The sequence below is a fragment of the Achroia grisella genome, unplaced genomic scaffold (assembly GCF_030625045.1).
Source record: "Achroia grisella isolate CSIRO2021 unplaced genomic scaffold, CSIRO_AGI_Agris_v1 utg540, whole genome shotgun sequence".
NCBI lineage: Eukaryota > Metazoa > Arthropoda > Insecta > Lepidoptera > Pyralidae > Achroia > Achroia grisella.
The window spans coordinates 797,207-819,669 of NW_026712925.1; the positions used below are offsets into that span (position 1 = coordinate 797,207).

General features: G+C 31.4%; 4 protein-coding genes across 6 annotated transcripts; 2 read left to right on the top strand and 2 right to left on the bottom strand.

Annotated features, from left to right (window-relative positions):
- Nucleotides 1-18: 18 nt before the first annotated feature.
- LOC131847568 (diphthine methyl ester synthase) lies at nt 19-5,887 on the bottom strand. Its single transcript, XM_059197159.1, has 5 exons — nt 5,532-5,887; nt 4,838-5,020; nt 3,266-3,437; nt 2,060-2,191; nt 19-280 (listed from the first exon to the last, which is right to left on the bottom strand). Exons 1-5 carry the CDS (start codon nt 5,664-5,666, stop codon nt 99-101), a joined length of 804 nt encoding a protein of 267 aa, XP_059053142.1. The 5' UTR covers nt 5,667-5,887; the 3' UTR covers nt 19-98.
- A 106-nt stretch (nt 5,888-5,993) lies between these two features.
- On the top strand, nt 5,994-13,252 carry LOC131847689 (protein salvador homolog 1). Of its 3 annotated transcripts, XM_059197318.1 has the most exons (10): nt 5,994-6,197; nt 6,300-6,468; nt 7,736-7,814; nt 8,150-8,260; nt 9,242-9,368; nt 9,683-9,793; nt 10,372-10,549; nt 11,017-11,153; nt 11,751-11,883; nt 12,045-13,252. In XM_059197318.1, the coding sequence occupies exons 1-10, from the start codon at nt 6,113-6,115 to the stop codon at nt 12,112-12,114; spliced, it is 1,200 nt and encodes a 399-aa protein (XP_059053301.1). In that variant the 5' UTR covers nt 5,994-6,112; the 3' UTR covers nt 12,115-13,252. The 3 variants fall into 3 exon arrangements, with proteins under 3 accessions (XP_059053301.1, XP_059053302.1, XP_059053303.1); XM_059197319.1 differs by lacking the exons at nt 11,751-11,883; nt 12,045-13,252 and adding an exon at nt 9,869-10,023 and having other exon boundaries at nt 10,909-11,110; XM_059197320.1 differs by lacking the exons at nt 11,751-11,883; nt 12,045-13,252 and adding an exon at nt 9,869-10,023 and having other exon boundaries at nt 11,017-11,105.
- A 75-nt stretch (nt 13,253-13,327) lies between these two features.
- On the bottom strand, nt 13,328-14,621 carry LOC131847691 (uncharacterized). Its single transcript, XM_059197321.1, has 3 exons — nt 14,516-14,621; nt 14,036-14,265; nt 13,328-13,567 (listed from the first exon to the last, which is right to left on the bottom strand). The coding sequence occupies exons 2-3, from the start codon at nt 14,247-14,249 to the stop codon at nt 13,413-13,415; spliced, it is 369 nt and encodes a 122-aa protein (XP_059053304.1). The 5' UTR covers nt 14,250-14,265; nt 14,516-14,621; the 3' UTR covers nt 13,328-13,412.
- A 1,879-nt stretch (nt 14,622-16,500) lies between these two features.
- LOC131847695 (uncharacterized) lies at nt 16,501-21,695 on the top strand. Its single transcript, XM_059197327.1, has 3 exons — nt 16,501-16,591; nt 19,383-19,530; nt 19,608-21,695. Exons 1-3 carry the CDS (start codon nt 16,533-16,535, stop codon nt 21,309-21,311), a joined length of 1,911 nt encoding a protein of 636 aa, XP_059053310.1. The 5' UTR covers nt 16,501-16,532; the 3' UTR covers nt 21,312-21,695.
- Nucleotides 21,696-22,463: the final 768 nt, after the last annotated feature.

The following is a 22,463-nucleotide window of genomic DNA, read 5'->3' on the forward strand; positions in this document are numbered from 1 at the left end:
TTGTAAATAAAATATTAATGACATACTTCATAGACATTTATTGATTTCTTACAGAAAATAATTCATTAATTAATTTATAAAATCAACAACGTAAAATATTATCTAAACTGAGCCAGGTAATCGAGTTCAAGCGGATGTAGATTGGGAGCGGGAATGACCAGGCTGTGCAGCGGCGGTCCGAGATCACACTGTTGCATTGCACATAATGATTTTACAGCTATTGTCTGATCTGGTGCGCCAACTCTTGAAAGTCCAACGGCGATGCTGTCTATTGTAAACCCTGTGTGATGAAGTGTGTTAATTAATATACAACATATTTAAAACATGTATATTGTAGTCCCCTTATATTTTTCATACATTGCAAAAATAATTGTTAAATTGAAATTGAATTGAATATTAGAGCACAATGAATTTGTTTAGATGAGAAATAGTTTAGGCACATACTTATTTTAAATTTACAGTTTATAATATATTAGGTACATTAAATATTTGACATCCTTTTAAAAGTAGCTTTAGGATGTAGTTAAATTTGCAATTGCTTAAAAAGACAAGATAACTTATGTCATGCTTCATTTCATAATAATTGATTTTATAGTATTAATTAGGTCTAATGCAGCTATTGACAGATTTTTGCTCAGTTAACAATTTATGGTAATAAACAACAAAAGATTGCTAAAATTATCACTATCACAATTATATTTCAAGTACCTAAGACTTGTGTAATAATCGACCTCATTTGAGGCTCCCCGCAGCCTATGCACCTAATTCGCGACGCGATACATTTTCATATCTAGCTTCTTCGTTTTTTTTTATCATGTTACAACAGTCTTTGCTGTGTGGTAAAATTGACTTTTAGAACAAAAAATACTGATTAAGACTAGATATGGAAATTGTATGGCACCCAGTGCCGGATTAACAATAAACCAACGAGCAGCCAGTATCAAAAACTTTCCAATGGCCAATGGTTGGGTTTAGGCGTTAATAAATAACAAATGACAAATCTTACATATTGCAACTTATACTGGGTTTAGATTATGTTCATAAACTAAACCGAGTAAACGATTTTGAACAAACAAATTAACTTAGATTTTTTGTCATTGTTATGTCGTATTATGTTCAGACAGTTTAAGAGCAATTCTGTAGCATTTGCTAGTAGCAAATGCTACAGATGACATCGGCACTGATGGCACCCACGTATCAGACGCATCGGCTGCGAGATATGAAAGTCTGTAACTTTATAAAGACGTAAAACGTGGAAATTTTGAACGAATTATGCCAGTTATGGAAAGGCACGTGAAGCTCTAGACATAGTTTCTTAGCTTTCACAATAGCATCGAACTTTTCTCACATGGGATTTAAGATGTATCCAAATGGTTGCTGTTCATATCGATAATATTATATATACGAATATCGCCACAAATAATATAGCTCAATTTTTATAACAAAATATAAATTACAACTAGGCTAAAATGAAAAACAATAGACATTTGACATTCAACGGGAATTCTTCTCAAATTCTCTATTAAAAATCCGTTTATATATATATTTGGACTGCATTCATTAGGATACGTTTTGACTACCAGACTTTACAAAAACATCACATGTTTGCTTTATGAGGAAGTAAACATGAACGATTTCTCAGCCAATTAGTTGGCATCGGCATCCCTCTCCCTGGCACTTACGACTTTATTTGCTAAAGAGGGTTTGACGTTAAGCCTGGTAAAAAGTTTCGATTGTTATATGAATCGTGTTGTAACTAATTTATATGAGGTTTGTTGTTAAGAGTAACCGATACCAAACTAAAATAACTGAAATATTGCACTATTAATCTTTTTTATTAATATTTTTAAGTTAATAAATCTATATAACTAAAAATAACTACTATGGTTTTTACAGTCAGTCAGATTTTGGATTGGTATACCTATTGTCATGTTTCCACCAAAACACATATTGCAAAGAAGTGTACTAGATGTACCTGTTTTGGCCGAAACACGAAGTTACTATTAACCCTCTATAAATCACATTATTTTCTTTTGTCCTTATTACATAAGTTGCTAACCTGTATCAGGCTTAGTTTTGATTATTTGCACCAGTTGTGATGCGGCCTCCTTAACTGACATGAACTTAGGGTCCATATATTGGCGAACTTTTTTTGTTAGTGACTCTTCTGTTGGTTCCTTGACCTTGATATCTAAAAATATAATTAATTAGTTAATACACTTAATATGTATTTATAATATGATAAGTATAAATTTTTGATCTGAGACAATTATTAATTAATTATGATCATAATGTCTATGTACCTACCTACCATAATTGTAATCTAAACAATAATTACTGAATGTCGATTCTGCTGTATTAGTACTAAGATTTCTATCGAAATGTAACAAAGTCCAGAATTTATATAGCTAATAAGCTATAAAGGTTTAGCATATATTTGTCTCAATGATAACAAATTAATAAATACTGCTTTACATGTTTAAAGGATTCCATTTTGCCTAGCTGTGAGTATAGAATTAAATTTGCTTTCTGTCACAATTATTTGATTTTAATATAATATTACTAATACATCAGAAATGGCACTATAACTCTAAGTGTTATCTTTGAACTCATTTATTGTGAATTTGTATTTCTTCAAATTAGTGTATAGTTTTAATATTCTTTCTGACAAGTCATATTAAGATTTACTTCTGGTCAAAAAGACTGGGTATAATCAAGTAAAAATGTTATTAACAATTCTCTATTGTAGTGGATTCTAAATCTACAATTTTGCAATTATGTCGGGACCATTTACTGTTGCAATTGTCAACCATAAAACTTATTTTGCATCTATAACTCTCAAAAGGTTCATAAAAAATCGTTAACTCACTAATTAAAATCTGTTACATTTGAGAATTGTTAATAATATTGTTAAATAATGAAGTCCTTGATTGTGTAATTGCAATAAAATTAATGCAGAGTTGAGACGATGGTAATCATATCAACAAAAAAAAACAATACTTATTCAAAATCAGTGCAAAGTTTGCTAAGATATCTCGTTTACAACAAAAAGTACAGTCGAAGTGAAAACATTTACATATATTTTAATTTCATTTGAAATGACATTGGTTGTTAATTATCATATAATATGTTAAATTCTAATGCAAAGTGTAATCACACTGCAAGAATTTAATTATAAGTAACGATCACATTACATTTGACCTATGTTATTGAAGTATATATACATATTGACGCAAAAAGATAATAATATGCAATAGACACTTGCCCAGTAAACAAAGAGTATGTAAATTTCTTGAAAAATTTTGAATGATCCTATCATAAAAACTGTCTGGTTGCCATGTTTCTGTCCAGTAGGGAATTGAAATGGTTTCACCGAAATTGTAGAGCTGCAATCCACAGCAACTAACGGCATTTATAATAGATGCATTGTGAACTATCTGTAAAGAGCAATAACCAATGTATTTTGAATGTTGTTGAGCTATTATGTAGTACCTTTGCATTTCAATTGAAATGTCTCATAATTTAATGACAAATATTATAATAAATTATAAAAATCTCCATGTTTTATTTTACACTATGGCCATTAACCATATAAATAGTGCACACAATCTGCTTTATTTAACTTACACTTGATTCTATATAGGTATGTCAGAACCAATTGAAATGAATATTACAAATGTCATACATAGAATTGTATAAGTCTGTAAATTGTGATAAAGAAAAAGGCTTTTATAGTTTTTGTCTAATTCATTTGAGTATGCTTTTATTATGGTTTTTCAATTGGTTCACCAATAAGAGTTATATGAGTCTCGGGCTCAGGTAACGCAATATATATTGTAATTGATGATAATTTTTAGTACTCTGAATTAAACCCTGAATTGATGTGGAGATTTCGAATCAGACCTGCACCAAGAAATTTATGTCAACTTAATGATTTGAGTGATGTCAACTCAATGATGATTTGATATACTAAGATTGATACTGATTTATCAATCTCAATTATTGCTCATCAGCACCTCCCTAGGGAGGTGAATTTATACCTCTCAAGTCTTATAACATTAAATTACTCCAAGAGTGTAGGTCGCCCATCAAATATTGCCAGCAATTTTGTTCACTATTCTAGTTACATAAAATAATCACTATCATGTTTATAGAAACATGACAGTGATTTTTTCTGTTAATTTTCATGAAAAGTCTTATCTAATTTTGATAGTATTTTTACAATCGAAATATATATACATACTACAATAACATGTAGATATATGTACCAATATTTTACTGAGGTATCCTTTTATAAAGTATAATAGTCTGCATAGGTACTTCTATCATATAGTTATCAGGTTATGGTAAAAAAAAATATCCTCAAAAATTATGATGTATTTTGGGTAATATAGGCATCAGGCCAAGTGATGTCTGTGCTGTGCTGTATGTGCTCTTTCCATCAGGTCAAGTCTTAATAAAAAAAACTGAAAATTGTTTCCTATGAATATAAGATAGCGTTTTTTTAAATATTTATTTATCAACACAAACCAGAAAACATGTTTTTTGTATAAGTTCAAGAATAATTACAGGAAACAGATCATATTCACCTTAAATAGTTATTATTGTATGATAAACAACATAATTGGATTATTTCTTACCTGCCAATATTAGTAGTTTGATCTAGCATTAAATTGTAAGTATTAGTATAATTCTATAATATATATCATCAAATATATATTATTATCTAAAGTCAATTTTATTCTTATAAAATTGAGAATCAGTATAAGGAAATAATGTTTAATAGAATTATACATAACTTCTACATACTAGTGTTTAAAATTTATTAATAAAATACCTGAGTTTCGACATTGAATTGTTTTGCACGTAATAGCATATCTGTATGTGTTGTAGCACCAAGTGGATCTCCAACCACCAGTAATGCCACATCCTTATCTTTTGCTTCTTTCAGTATGTCATCAATATTACTTTCACATAATTCTCTGTCTGCTATTATTAAAGGCCGTCCATAGAACTCTTCCTGAAGATAATTTAAGAATATAAGCAACATAAAGTATCACTAAACTCTTACAATACTAAGGCGAGAATTCTCTTTCATTTGCAGAATTTTAAATAAACTTCACCATAAATAAATATGACGCTATTACTGAGTAAAATAAAATAATTATATACCTAATATATATTGTGTGGTTTATACATTATAAAATTACATTTTATTGGTAAAACTAGCATATTTTTGTTGATCTCTATGCCAAGTACCATGGCTACTATAAAGATTTAAAGGCTACTAAAAAAAAAGTTCATAATGGGATACTGTGGCATTTTAAAACATTAAACATTTTGCATTTTCTAAGGGTATAGATATTAAACTAAAACTATATAATAAATATTTTTTTAGGTTTATTGTATAATGCATAAAATGTTTTTAATTTTAATAAAGTAAATATGTAAACAAAGCAATTATATTCTCCATAATGAGAGCATTTTTATTTCATTATATTTCACAATTAAATAAATAAGAAACAATTTACCAAGGCATCCTTTCCAACTGTTAAGATTGAAGTATAGGCTTCCAATAAAACTTTATCACATTTCTTAACAATATCTAAACCTTTAACTGTGATATCTTTTGCATCTCCTAAACCCAATCCTATTAAGTAAAACATGTTTGACTTCGAAACAGTAATATGTTTTACGATTTAAATACCTAATGTACCTAACCCATTAAAACATTTGAACATAAAGAAAGAAAAATTTATAGACCAGCACACACAACTAACCTAAAATTTTAGCAACTTATTGGATATAACAAAATTCGAATTCCAATATATAAAATCAACAACAAAACTCAAAGCAATAATGAAATAACTTCTAAATAAGCATGCTTAATTATTTTTCTGAGAATAAATATACTCTGTGCAATATGTTCTAACACAGACTATTTAAAGAACTTTTTAAATTTATTAGAAAATGACTTTCGTTCCTTTTTCCGATCTGTGCTAGTGTATAACTATACTAATCTCTACCCTTCTACAGAATTTCTAATCTGTGTATCTAAATTATTTATTATTTATTTCTGTTGTGTTGTTAATTATTTTAAATACTAATAATAATGATTTCACGGAAAGGACAAAAAGGTGTTAATGAAGGTGTAGTCGGAAAATACATAAAAAAAGATACACCACCAGATTTACCTAGTATGTCTAAAATACACATTTTTATTGTTGATCTCACAAAAATTGATATATATCAAATACATCTACAACTTTATTGTTGTAATATAATTTGTGTTATTACAGTTATAAATGTTTGGACAACTGGTCATAATAGAAGACCTCGCAGTCAACCTTTTGGTACTACTGATGGGAATTCACAGAGTCACGAGAATAAATTTGGAAAAGCACAAACAATGAGTGGACATGCTGGAAAGTATACTCCCAGTGAATCAGTACCTAATTTAGCACACAGGTAATAAAATGAGTAAAGTAATTGGTTCTTATGTTGATTATAGTTTCATATGTACTTACATTTTACATTTCATACTTACACTTAACTTACTTCTAGTACACCTATATACAGAAACAGGATATAATCTATTATATCCTGTTCCTATGGGAAATATGGAAAATTCTTACACAGTGCTTTAATGTACAGGTGGAGCATTATGGCAAATTAAATTGAGTTTTGTTGAAAATTTAAGTTTTCTTGTTAAATTCTGATTAAGATTTTTTTTCTCATTTTTCAAATAAAAATGTGCAGATCCTATGGCTGCCAATATCAAGTTGGTGTTTTGATTATAATCTCAAAATGTAATTAAAATTGTCTCTAAACTAAACAAGTAATAATAATTTAGACATTTATATTTGCAACTATGTTGAATAAAATATTATGCAAACATAACATGATGGTATGCTTTTTGCTTAAGAAATGGTCATTCCATCTTATTTGCCCTTTAAGATAATAACTTGCAAGGACTATTAATTGACAAGAACTTTGTGTTCTTGGTTAGTGGCCCTGTTGGTTTTAATCGCTGACATCAGTCTGACTCACATGTTAATTTGTTATCTTCATTATTTACATCAACACAGCCAATCTGATGACAAATTTTGTTTTGTGTAATCTAGACTAGAAACATGTTGAGAGTAATTCTAGAGAGTGCAAACATTAAGTATAAATTAGAAAGCATCGTCTGATAATTGTATTTGCTAAATATAGATTAATTTAATTTCTTGCAGAATTTTAAAGTTGCTGAGTGTGTGTATTCACACAGTGTTAGAAAGTATTTTTAAGCTAAGATATATTATAGTCATGGAGGAGCCGACTGATGACTATAACAGATAGGATTCATTCTTATGTCTATACTGTTCAGGCACCAGTTTTATGTATTTAACTTTTTTATAGTAAGAAAAAGTACTTATTTTTTGGATATTGTATTTGTTAGCTCAGAAATCTCTCAGTTAGAAATCATTTTTTATTTATATCTTTTATTAGATAGTATGATAATGCTATCAAAAAAGTCCCATTGAAATATCATAGAAATTAGTTCAGTAGTTTGGTTCCAAAATGAAAATAATAGTTGAGAAATTTACTGGAATATTTGTGGTCACTAAAATAAATGGTATATTAATATGAAAATAAAACAGATATAATAATTACAACATTTTAAGTTTTATTTTTCTATTTGTTACATAGGCTGAAATTAATTAATATGGAATTGTTTTGTTTTATATTATAGATTTGGCAGTTTATCTACAAGTGATTCAGCAAGTACATCCACTAATTATAACTCTCAGTACCTCTTAGATTCAAACATGGTAATTATACTCCATAGTTTTAAATAGTCAAAACATATGTAAACAAATAATCTGACCAAATGAATGAAACATCCCATGGCATGTGCTATTTGACAACAACAAAGAAGTATAAGGATATTGACTTGGCCTTAAATGACACCAAGATTAAATCTCTAAGACAACTTTCTCAGATATTAGAAAGAGCAGTTCACATGTATGCCACATAGATACTGTATTCAGTTTTCGCCACAAAGATATTAATACAAGTCGTCTGGATAAGTTGTGATGCCTCTTTTCCTGTAAATTGTTCCCAGTTACTATTTCACAACGATTTGAATTTATAAATATGGTTGTAGGCTTCACATTCAACATTAAATGAAATTGATGACTCATTCAGCAGACAGCCCAGTTATAGATACTATAGGCAACAGCAACAAGAGGATCCAATTTATCAAAATCAGCAGCAGGTATGTCTACTGATTAAATAATTAACAGTGAATTACAGTGGACCCGCGGTAATCCGGCCCCCCTTTTAATCCGACATGATCTATTATTTATTATTTTTTTCACAATTTTCGCTAATGCCTGATTGGACAAATTTGAACTTGTATTATTTGAATTTGACTACTTACATGTTATGAAGATAGCGGTGCGGTATAGCATGTGTTCATTGTTATATGTACATAATGAAGTAAGATTTGTCCTTCAGTGTGCATATACATACAGACATATATAACAGAATCTTATCACTGGATCTGTAATTTGTCAAATCACAAGGTTCTCTTTTGTAAAAAATTCCGGTCTATAGGGGACTCCTTAGGCCCCCTCTATAATCAAGGAAATTCGATTATCCGACACTGCACTGCAAAACGATTGTCAGATAACTGAGGGTCTACTGGATAAGATTATTGTAAATTAATGTTTTTATACATTTAGTTCACTTTTAAACGGAAAAGTTTTTAGTCACACTTGTATTTATTTTGTCTTATGTTATTTATGCGAATTCTGAAAATACTTTCTTTTAATTATTGTGAAATAAAATTCTATACATTTATTAGTACAAAAGTTAGGTGGAAATTTCAAAGTAGGTCAATAACTTAAGTTTAGGTATAATATGAAAGAAGTTCATTTTCTTATTGCAAATCCATTTTATTTTTATTACACCGCGTTTTCTAGTTTATCACTGTCATGTGAAAATATACTTCAAATAAATTTCTTTCTCTACTACTTTCGAAAGAATCAGATATTTTAATTAATTATGTTCCTTAGCTGTGTAAGTATTATAGAAAAAAAAAAGAATATTTCTAACTACAGTCCATATGTGTATTAAATTGTAGCATAGAATTCAGTTAACAGGAGTTTTGAAAATTTTGTATTACCATGAAGGACTCTAGTAAGAAGAAATTGAAAATTTTGATAATTCAAATAATTTAAATTCCCTTATTCAGGTACAACAACAGAAGCAACAACAATATGGCTCTAGGGAGTCCAGTATACCACGGCTATCATCAAATTTAAGTCTAACACCAAGACTGCATCCACAATCGCCACATTCCATACGCCTTCACAGTGATAGTAAGTGTACACGAACTCATAATAAGTTTGATAAAACTTGTTATGAGTTAAAATTAAAAACTATATAGCTTATAGTATTATTGTTACTATGTAGTATTGTCCATCCCTATTTAAAGTATATTAAAAATTGTAATAGTTTTTAAGTGATTTCATTACAATAATCTTCATTTTTGACAGATCTGTGTGATTTCTGTGACTCTCGTCTGTCTTCAAAATCCAACAACAAAGAGAAAACATAGTGTTATCTTTATATATTATATATAATCATATAAGCAAACATAGCAGTAATTATATTATTATTAATTTTGTTACAGCATATTCCACAGGAAATCAATCATCACCTATTTACTCCAATTACGTTAGTACATCAGCACTGCCTTACCCCAACAAAGCTCATGCGAATAACATCATTTCCAGTAATCAAGGTACTAACTTCTAAATTACTGAGGTGTACTTAGTTACAAATTAAGACTAATATTACCACTACCTTTCGTCTCCAGGATGCCTTAAAGGCCGACTTTACAAACAAAAGTGCATCAAACACTCTCATAAACTTGAAATGCAATCCTATCCAAAACCACTTGACCAGCGTGATAATAGATGGCTAATGGAGGGTATTAGATATGTTATGGGGAGAGACCTGTTCTTTGCAATGGTATGTTAATGGGTTATTGTGGAGGGTAATAATCAGAATTAAGAATAAGGGTACCTATTCGGCAATCACAAATGTTCACATTAAGTTATTCTAAATGGAACAGTAAATTCTAAATTTATTATGTGAAACAACTTGTTGGGTAGAGCATAAATATTTTTTAAAAGAGTATGTGCAGAGTTTGTATTAACAGGTTTGATGTCAAAAGTCCCTCTTTTGAAATCATTGAATAGTTTGTTTCTTTTTACACGAAAAATGCAGATTCTACGGGTCTAAAATGACCTGTCTACAGTTAACACAGTCTGTTATAGAATATTTGAAGTGAATCAAACAAAGAATGTTTTTTGGTAGCGTCCGAGGAGTGTGACCTGCCGCTGCCGCCGGGCTGGTCGGAAGACCGCACGTTGCGCGGTCGCCGCTACTACATGGATCACAACACGCAGACCACGCACTGGACGCACCCTCTGGAGAGCGTGCCGCGACCCTGGCAGAGAATCTCCACGCCACACCACGGCGTGTATTATTTTAAGTACGTATAAATTAAAAAATCTAATAAAATTATTATTCAGCTGCTTTTTATCGTGATAAAAAAAACTGGGCACACGTAAGACTTAGTAATACTAGCTGTAATCAGTTTTTTTCGTTTATAAACCGATTGTAATAAAACAAACACTACATTATAATTAAAACTTACCATAATAATAATTGATCAGTGAAAACTACACACAATTTTTATACAATTTCTAAGATGCACAACCATACAGGTTATAACTATACCAATTTTTGTTTTTTGGTTCTGTTACGTTATTAAAATCCCCCAATAATAGTTTTTCTCGTATATCTTTCATGTACAGGCAGTAATCTGTTACATTTTTTTGTCAAGTATAGATATGCAGATTGACACCGCTAGTGGACATCGCATCAATCAACTGTTGAAATAAGACATGACATTTATGAAGGAGATAAATTTATTGGTCATATTATATATTTTTGCAGTGAAATAACTCACCAAACGACGTACGCGCACCCGTGTCTAGTAGGTGGTTGCTACGTAGTTAGTCCATATGTGCCAACGCTTGTGCCGCCTTATCTCATGGAGGAAATACCACACTGGCTTGCTGTTTATTTCAAAGGTATTATTTTAGAAAACCAATTAATTTATACATTTTACTTATATATGTATATTGGCGGCAGGATCCCTTACATCTAAATTATAAAAACGCAAGGGTCATGAGTTTAAATCTGTCAGACACTAAACCACTGACATGTTAATATGTAGGTATATATTGTTAATTGACTCTCGATTATGGAATCACCGATAACAAACTAAATTAAAACTACAAGAATTAGCAGTTCATATGCCGTGTATGCTAAACTGATGCCGCCAGAAACCTTATGAAAAGTGGCATGCGTCGTCTATAAACATAAACGATCTCTTGGAATTCAGTATAAGTGGCCACAATATGTCAAAAATTTCTTAATTATTAATAAGTCACGTACTTACAAAATAGAAGTAGGTATGCAGTTGCAACAGTATGGTTTTATAATTTACCATCGCACTACTACCACTGCTGGATATAGCTATTTTGTTGTTACGAATCACTACACGATACGAAACCGAAATATATGTTTACATGTCAATATCCTAACGTTCGTTGTAAATTAGTCCGTCTTACAAAAGCCTTAATCGAAAGGTGAAAATTTTAATTTTAATTAATTTATTTTTCTAGCCGATCAAGAGTTAGACCACAAACTACGTTGGAATATGTTTCGGTTGAGTGAACTGGACTGTTACTCTGATATGTTGACGAGACTTTACAAGCAAGAATTGCAGTTGATCGTCATGAAGTATGAACAATATAGGTAAGGTTGAAACAAGTGGATATATTGGAATATTTATGATTGTATATAGTTATCAACTCCTGTGATGAAATTGTAATTCATAAAAAAATACATTTGTTATGGCGTCTTTCTAGCGGTACCCCTATATGCTATGAAATTTATAATCTATTATTTATTCTCAGATCTGCGTTACTCCAAGAAATAGAGAGAAGGCGGCACGCAGTAACATATCATACGCGCCCAAATTGTTGAAAGAAAACCAATTGATTGCCTTATTGAGCTGTGATCTTTATCAGATATATAATAGATTTATTAGTATTTAATGTCCGAGGACGTAAAAGTATATTTTATTGTAAGCTTTTAAATCTCACAAATGTCTTATGGAATATTTCTTATTTTAATTATAATTATGTATTAATATTTGATATTATGTAATGGCCAAAAAAGGTCTTTGTTGTAGATTAATATTTACAATACTTCTAATTGAAGGTTTACATGGTTAGGAATAATAGATGTTACTACCCCATATGCAGCTATAATAAACCAATTACTTTCGCAAAAATCAAAGCAAAAAGCTCTGGTTTGTATGGACAAGACATCAAATAATTTAGGACTTCTAAAATCCTTTTAGTATTATCATTCACTTTTATCAGAGTAGTATTGGTTTATCCACGTATATGGGTTGGATAAGGTAGGAAAGGCTGGTTGGGAAGATTTTCAAGAGGATTTTGCAGGCAGTGGACAACAACATTATTATCATGGACATAGTCAGAATTTTGTTCAGGGGAAGTGGAAGTTCACTGAACCAATTGTTAATTACTAGATCTATGATCAGTACATTAGTCTTGTGTAAACCATTATGAGTAACCCTATATACATAAAGATTCGCAATATAGGAGACTAAAAAAATTAAAAGATTCTGAATATGTGGTACTTGGTCAGATAATTTCGAAATAAAACCGACCATAGGTGTTGTAAGATGTATTTTGATAAATATTTTATACTTCATGCAGTTCTGTATTACGTACTTAATGTGCCTTATAATAAAAATATATTATTTATACAAGTTTATAATATTATTTCTGTTTAAAACCCTTATTAGCTAATACAAATTCAAAATATTCATGTAGGTCTATTACAAACTCCTATTATATATCAAATCTACCATCGGTTCGGAATGATTTTGAGATGAGAAGAATAAGAGCTAAGTTTCTTGTCAGTTACAAGAAACTTAGCTCTTATTCTTTTCAAATAAGCAACTGAAACCACATGATTTCATCCGATCTAACTTGTGGAAATTAAGGAAAGACCAGATATAATGGGGAAGGGTGACTGGCCTTGGAAACCATCTTGCTTAATTCCTATTGAAATTATTTATATGAACTGGGTTCATACTCATCTTATCATCTTGTGCTGGAGCTTCACCCATGCATATGTTATAATAGCTTACTAAATAAAAAAGAAATTTGTAACAATAATATTTTATTTACATCTACTTAATTCAATATTATTTACAGTTTATAAACAGTGTTACATTAATATTGTCTATTTCATTCTACTAGGTCTTCATCATTTTCGTCAATCGCTACTGGTTTTACTGACCTGTGCTCTCCATCAACAATGTCATATTCATCCACCTTTTGGAATCCTGATATTCTATATACCTTGGCATTTTTTATACCTAAAGTATTAGCCCATGCTTGACCTGAAGACATTCAATATATTTAATAACTGTAAATAACATTAAAACTTCCTGATGTTATAGTATACATCAATCTATGTAATTGAGTATACTGTATAGTTAGGACTGTAGTTGTCTATTTTAATGTTTAGAGAATAACAAATGTTTATGATGATCTAAAATTATAAGACATGTTGGTAGGAATATTACTAATAGGACAGATTTGCTGAAAGGTAACTGTACCATTAGTCTCCACTACTACTAAGCTCCTAATAGAGGGCAGTATCGCAAGAGCTAGCAATGCATTATATCCATTCCACTTTGATAGTTTCGCTTGTGTAGAGTTAATAATATATGATGTATATATAATAATCTTCCGCTGGTGCCTGCAGAAAATGGATCTACGAAACCATTATCATACACAAAAATAGGAAGTCCTCACTCCTTCTCTCTTAACCTATTAGAGTATTTAAAGAAGTTTTTGGTAGTTACCTGGAGGAAGAGACTTCTCTTCGTCTGTCTTCAAACCGTAATAATGTGCCCAGTCTGCTTTACCTTTATAGGCACTATAAACAACAAAACCGAAGGCATTCCATGCTACAAATCCATAAGCAATGCTTAGCCGACGTTTCCATAAAATAGCCTGATCAACAGGTATAGGTTTAGTCCTGCGACGTACAAATCTATGCCACCATTTATATATCATTATGAAAATAAAAAATCTGAAATAAAAAAAGGTTATGTTTCCTACATATTTCACACAGTTCAGAAATTTGAAAAACTTATTTACAACAGGAAGGCAGAGGAGGTGAGTTCATATTTTCTGCTAGTGTTCACATATGCTACAAATTTGATTTATATTTAATATTGGTTAGTTTTTAATATTCACTAATTTATATTAGTTTCGGCTACATAAACAGTCCAAATGTGAAACTAAATACTGAAAACAGACTAATATACATTTATTGTTACCTTTTGTCAATGTATTACAACATAATTATGTTATTTTTTATTCGCAATTTTAGTGTATTGTATTTTAAATTTTAAGGAAGTACTATTATGGACTCAATTGAACTCTCATGTGTCAAAACAGTACAATTTTCGTTTGTTAAATGTCCGGTATTTAGGGATGAGAATGAGAGATGGGAGAAAGATGATCGATATTTATTACACATCCATTTTATACGGAGCCATAAATAGGAGCTGAACTCTTAGTTGGAAAATATGTTAAGTCGTCTATAGTATAATATTATTATTGTGAACTTATGACTTATGGTTAGTCAAAATAAATAATATAGCCATTTCATCAGTATCATACTAATTATTAGCGGTAAAAAATAGAACGTTGATAAGTCAAGGCGAGACAGCGTTCATTCTTATTCGATATTTAACGTCGATATTTTACAATATTGATCATCCTACAGCAACAGAGATCACAAAAACTATAATACATGTATAGTCCCTTTTTATTTGGTCACATCACTACAAGAACAAACAGTTGATATAACCTTGAAACAGCGCAGTTTGATGTGATTTGAATTTTAAAAAAGCTTTTGAATTTATATTTATTAAGTAGAATAATTTTAGCCCAAAATTAATACGTTTAATGTAAATTGGATTAATGATTAAATTTTAATGTTATTACTCGTTAATAAACCTAATAAAAGATTTTTAAAATTTTATTGTACGTCAGTTCAAAGTTACATCTCCATCCCATCCATTGTTAGAATGCACACTCTGAGCGGCCGTTCCGTAAGGAAATATTCTATAGTCTGTTTTTTTTTTTATGGATGATAATGGAATGGTGCACCCGGCTGCGCTAACGGTTTACGCTGGCGGGGCATCAGTGGAGGATGATAAGATGAGCATGAGGTCAAGTCAGTTAGACCATCGTGACATTCACCAGGAATTTAACACGATGGTTTCCAGGGGGAACCACGTAGAGGTCGACCTAACATGGTACATTGCTAGCAATGGGGTTATCAATCCACATTACTAACAATCCCCTTCCCCCCACTCGCCTCTGTTAACGACGTACATGTGGTGGCGGAGCTCTAGTAGAGGATGATGAGATGTCGAAGTCAAGTCAGTTAGTATGGTAGCCCCATTGCTAGCAATGTAGCGGTAGGTATGATAGTCAGACCGACCTCCACGCGATCTCTTCTGGAAATCATTGTTGGTTAATCCCTGATAAATTAGTCATGATGATCTGTCTCGATGCTATCCTGTCATCAACCAGTGGTAACACGCACACAGCACATCTTATACCGTTAGTTTAGGCGGATACTACCAATCCATTATCAACCATAAAACAAAGCAAAGGCAAAGCAAGCCGCAAAGGGGTTGCGGCTAATTCACCAGAAATTAACTAGAATGGTTTCATAAGAGGGTGGGTACAACACCAGCAGTATGAGGGGAGAGGATTGTTAATTATGGGGACTGGTGGATCGATTGCTGGCAATGTGTTCGTGTCTGGTGATGATTGTTTCTACCACTATTGTTGGACCACGTGCAACCTGCACGTGGTCCACCTAGAAACAATCGTTATTATTTCCTAGTGAATTTTCCACGATGTGCGTTCTATTATCTTGCACTGTGCAAGCGGGTTTGGTTATCATGCATCCATTTAAAAATACTAGCAATGGGGGGTGAAATGCAGGTAACTACGTAGGTACCTACCTTTAGCAAGAATGTTTTTCGGTATAATATTATTTGTTATTAATTTATTATATGTTATTTTTTAGGTTAGGTTAGGTTTATTTGTTATTATTAGGTTTTGTAGATAGGAATTACTTAAATTAAAAATGAAATATCCTGTCGTGTATAAGACCATTAAGCCAACAATTACAGAGATGTTCTTCAAATACTTGTTTGCTAGAAATCGATGATATCGATTTTCATAAACAAAAGAAGTATTGGCAACGCCAAAGATGTCAAAACTAAGATAATAAGAAAAACAGCAACGTGAATAACACGGAAACAAGTCATCATGTTGCTACGGCGTAGAACCATAGAATATACCAATAATTATCAGATAATTTCCTCATTGTAAGTTCTGCTGTAATATAATCAGATTCTGTTTTCTGTATCAATGTATAGAAACAAACGTCGGTACCTAGGTAGTATCAACACATCAACATACTACATCAACTAGAATGATCGTGCTGGAAACATGAAATTTTGAATTTACCTAAATATTTTAACTATTTATGTCATGATATATAGTCTGTGCCAAACTTTCGTTCATTCAACCATGTGTACAGTCAGCATCGGACTAGGCGCTTGCTAGCTGGGTCTTAGCCCCAACTTACCCAGGCCTAGCTGGCTGAGGAGGATAGCTAGGTATTGATTAGCTCTTTCGACTAAAAGTAAATTAGATGAAAAAGTTCGTTGATATAATTATTATTTTCCGATAATATCCCACCTAGTATATACACTACTATACTACTCCCCAGTTCGACCATGCAGTCTCTTTTTTTTTTTCTATTTCGCTATAAAAAGTATCATGTTCGTGGCTTCGCTTACCTGGAATATTTAGATACCTTATTAAAGGTATATTTTAATCGATGAAAGAATTTTTGCAATCTCATATGTAAGTTGTTTCGGAAACTTAACTTTACTTCTTTGTAATATTTATGACGAAATGTCACATCACCTACTGTTTTAAAATTTGAAAATCATATTGGTATCCTGATACCAATATAACGCTGATACCTGTATCAGCGTAACCCCATAATCCACATGACTATTCATTTATACGCAATGTCAAATTGTCTTATTATAGACATACTCGGTGGTATAGCGGATTGGAATCGATAAAAACATTTATTTTGTACTCATACGATTGTCTGTATTGGAATGTTTTACATATAGACAGTAGGTCTATATGTATGGTTGTATTTACAAAAAAATATAGGTACCTACTTCTTTAATTAAGAATATGTTTAGTCAATCTATGCATTCTAATGTTGAATGTAGAGTTTACTATCGTATACTTGTATATTTGTTTTTTTTATAAATATCTTCATCGACGATGTCTTTCCTAATAATGAGTAGATTTTAATGACACGTTTAATAAAAAAAATCGCGAAGCATGGTTTTCATGTCAATGTTAATAGAGCATTTGTTTTTTTTGTGATTACGATATTTATGTTTACATAGGTGGTAAATTTATCTATTGAATGTCCTGTTATGTTCGCAGGGAAGGTCAATAATTCAGTATGTACCTACTTTATATGAGATAGGCTAGGACTACGTAGTTGTATATATACAATGTTGTATATATTGTATATATGTATCTGAATTTATAGTGATAGAAACATTCTTTCGTGACTATCGTGTCACGAGATTATAAGCAAGGATGAAGGTCATTTTGCTTTGTTATTGTACCATACAGCTGGCTGACGTTACGGTGTACCACTTAATGCCTGGCACCACCGCACAACTTACATATATAGCTACCGTATTATGTCAATATTAAACATATTAATTTCAAACGTACATACTTTGTTTCCTTTATAAACTCATTGGATCAACATAGCAGTAAACAGTAGATTTCGTACCTACTCCTATAAAAAGAGGGGGAGAGAATTGTTCGTAATGGGGACTAGTATTGCTGACAATGTACCATGTCATGTCATATCGTCGTCATATCACCGTTGTTCATTCCTGGTGAATTCGCTTCGATGATTTATCTGGTCTGACTTTATTATTCCATCATTCTTCACTTGTACCCCGGCAGCGTATGCCGTTAGCGCAGGTGCACTCACCTGCGCTAACGGCATACCCTTCCATATTCATCCATTATATCAAAACTTATGGCTATCATATAACACTCTCCCCTATCCAGTCCCCAAATTACCGTACCTAAATACTATATTATAAAGAAATTTATGATCTACTGCATTTTAATATATATTACATTAGCAACCCGCCCCGGCTTCGCTCGGGTCCAATATTTAACTTTTCGTTCGTTTCGCTCGACACATTTCATTAGGACTGGTATATTGGCGTGGTTAAAGTATTGCACTAATATTCTCTAAGATTTTAAAATGAACGGATTCATAATGTTTTTACTTAGCATTATTTTCTCTAATATGCTGTAAAAAGTAACTTTATCTCCACAAAACTTCCGTTTTTATTTAGCTATATGGTTTTATAAGAATTTGTAAACTGCGTTGACATCAGTTAGTCAGTAACGTTCTTCTTCTATAAAAACTAAGATATATCCAAAAGTGTTTGTTGAAAGCAAATTATGTAACGGAATTTTTTTCATTGCTGCTCCGCTCCTGATGGTCGTAGCGTGCTGTTATACCTATAGCCTCTAAAACTCTGGCATAATGCCTTTCTAACAATAAAATAATTTTTAAATGCGGATTTGCAGACAAACATACAAACTTTACCTCTTTTTATATTAGTATCTACTATAGATTACTACAGACTTATAATCTACTGTAAGGTATGATTGATGTTAGTACGAACTAGCAATATCAATAAAAGTCTATTTTCCATATTTGATCATATTAAAATAATAATATAATTATGTATAAAAACTTAGTTAAGTCTGTACACTGTTCGTCTAAAGATAGTTTTATTACGAGATCTGCGCAAACTCGCAAAACCTTCGCAAAGGTCGGAGCGGCATTACTTTGTTTACATTGGAGCAGTTCTAGTCTTCTTATAGTTGCTAAAATTAGATTTGCACATATGAGGAAATCTAATAAAAAGTACGGTTATTGCCATCATTTTATTCCGTATTTTAGGACTTAATTAATATACATTACGTAATGACACCTACTTATAACTTCAAATTTTATAAAATACTGATGTGTACTTTCAGAATAATATCTAATCGCATTAATGCTATTAGGAAACAATATGATGCTTTTCTCGAAGAGGACAAGAAACGAAAAGAGAGAAATGAATATATTCTTGGAAAATTGGATAATATGCGATATCGTACGGCGATGGTACAGCTTCGTCCTAAAGTAAGTTGGGATTTTTTAATTAAGATGATTGTGTCTTCATTTTCATATAAGTGTTTCATATTATTTTTTATTTTCAGTCTGCTATAGACTCAAACAGGGAAATCTATGTTAAACCATCAAAACAAATGAAACAATCTCCTATAAATCGAGATTGCCTACCATTAAATATACCCAAAACTGATCTCATTGAAAAAACATTACTTCAAGAAATTAGCAAAAAATATATATTGATTCCAAAGAACACACCCAGCTTTGACAGTGATTACATTCAAGTTACAAAATTGTGTGCCGAGGATGATTGGAAAAGTAAATATGATATTTTAGACCAACTAAAAAACGACGAAAAGGAATCAAAAACATCTTCACCCAAAGGAGAGAATTATCAGTCGCCAAATAATATTGTTCAAGAAAACACTCCATATGATTTTACCGATCTAAATCATGAAATGAACAATTCAAAATATAAACAAGAGCCAGAAAAAGATTGGAACAATACGCCTGATTTACATCGAGACGGGTCAATAAATTTCAGCGAATATAAGCATGATAAACAGAATATTACAACAATAGTTAGCCATCGTGCCAAAAAAAATCTAATAAAAGAAACCAAGAACAAACCTAATGAAGAAATTAATGAAATAAAATCAGATCAGATACCCCTTAAGGAAGATCATAATGAAGTATCATATAAAAGAAATACAGAAATACATCCTTCGTTGATCGCTAACCTTGACAATAACGAAGAAAGGCGTTTGGAAAGGGATGATGAATATAAAAACACAAATTTAAAGAGTAACTACCCCACACAAGTGGAGAACTTAGTATACGAACAATATTCACCAACGCAAGAAATGATTTCTAAGTCTGATGCAGAAAATGTTATAAATTCAAATAAGGGTGACGCAGAGTTACTAATTATAAATAATGATGACTCAATAAACAAGACCAGCAATGATAGTTTCGTGCTCGATCATGATAAAGTACAAGGAGTTACTGAGTACCCAACTGAAGTCATGAACGTTCAAGACTTTACACCCAACAGCGATGTAGTATTACAAGATGGAATAACTATAAATCCACAAGAAAATAATGATACTATAAATACAATTAATTACGATCCATCATATCAATACGATTCTAATTCAGGAACAATTGCCGAGAATATGAAGAATCCTGTTGACTCATCGGGTATTGAAGCTTTTGACGCAGAACAAAAAGAATCGTTCTATACAGAACAGTCGCATGAAAATTATGTCTATAACCTAAACGACGAGGCTAATGTATATCATCAAAATTATATACCGCAAACTGAAAATTATCAAGAACATCAGGATAATGTTTACTATGAAGGTTCTGAACAAGTACATTCTACTGAAGGTGCTGATCAAGTATATTCTACTGAAGGTGCCGATCAAGTATATTCCGCTGAAGGTGCTGATCAAGTATATGCTGCTGAAGGAACTGAACAAGTATATTCTACTGAAGTGAACGAGCGTGAAGAGACCTCTCAACAGTATGATCCAAATTATGAACAGCAATATGGGGCTTATGAAGCAACACAAGAAGAACAAGGATACGAACAACAGTATGTTGAACCACAGGAGTACGTTGCACAAGAATACGAAAATATGCCACAAGAATATTATCAGCAACAATTTGAAGAACAACATAATGAAACTCAAGAGGCAATAGAACAGCAATTGGACAATGAACAAGAGTTTGTAGAAAAACAAAATGAGTATGTTGAAATAAGCAATATTGAAAAACCTGAAGACCCGTAAGTCAATCATTTATCTGAAATAAACTAATTATTTTTATCAAAATAAATTCCACAGTAAATATTTGTAAAGCGGGTGAATCAACCAAGTAATAATAATTATATACGCTGTTATACATACAATCACGCAAAGAATATTAATTATAACAGCTTAGTAATACAAAGCATTTAACCTAACCTAATCCAGATGGATTACTTTCACTTTTTTCATATTCCAATGTCCATGATTATTTATTCTACAGTGTTTTATATGGTACACGTTATGGCAGAATAAATAACAATTACTTGATTTTTACCTACGAACCGATTCGTTTAAGTTTCTATTTGTTTCTAATTCTGGTAGACAAAAATATGTACCTAATTATGCTAATGATAATTCCACCCGGAAGGCCTGCGATTTTGTATTGTCTATGCTAGGAATAAAGGTTTTTGAGGTGGTTCAACAATTTTCTTTACTTTATTTTCACTCGCTTGATCGGTTAAACCGTGTCATAGCAACATATATACAGAGTAAAAAGCTATTTATAAATTTATATACTTTGTAAAGAACTGAGTGATCGTAATCCTCACGAAAAACGTATAGCGAACAAGACCAAGTTAGGCTTCGGGTAGTCGAACATTTATGGGGTCTGTACATTATTACTATCTTCGTAATGAAAATAGGTAGGCTATTCATATCACATACGAACTGAAGATTTATAGATGTAATATAGTTGAAAATTATTCATTTTATTTTTAGCATCACTTTAAAATTTTACTACTTAGCTTTAGCAGTAGGTATTTTTCTGCTAATTGGTTATACAACATCTTCCACATTTCCTTATTTTTTTACTTTTTCATTTGCATTGTTTTGTTTTTATATAAAGTAAATAATAGTAATAATAATAGATCAATTCCCATAGCGCCATCATGGCTCAAGGTAAGGAGAGCGTATTTTAAGGGTATAAAATAACAATAATACCAACTGGTAGATATACTCAAATATATTATTTTTGTAAATACATACATAACATGCATGGAAAAACAATCAGACCGATAGAAACAATAATATACAAGATACAAGCCGCAACCACCAGAATCGGAAGCAAGGCGGCGCGGTGCGGCGTACTAAATCGCTGTTCCACCGAGACCGTGAATACAAAGGTATTATGTGAAA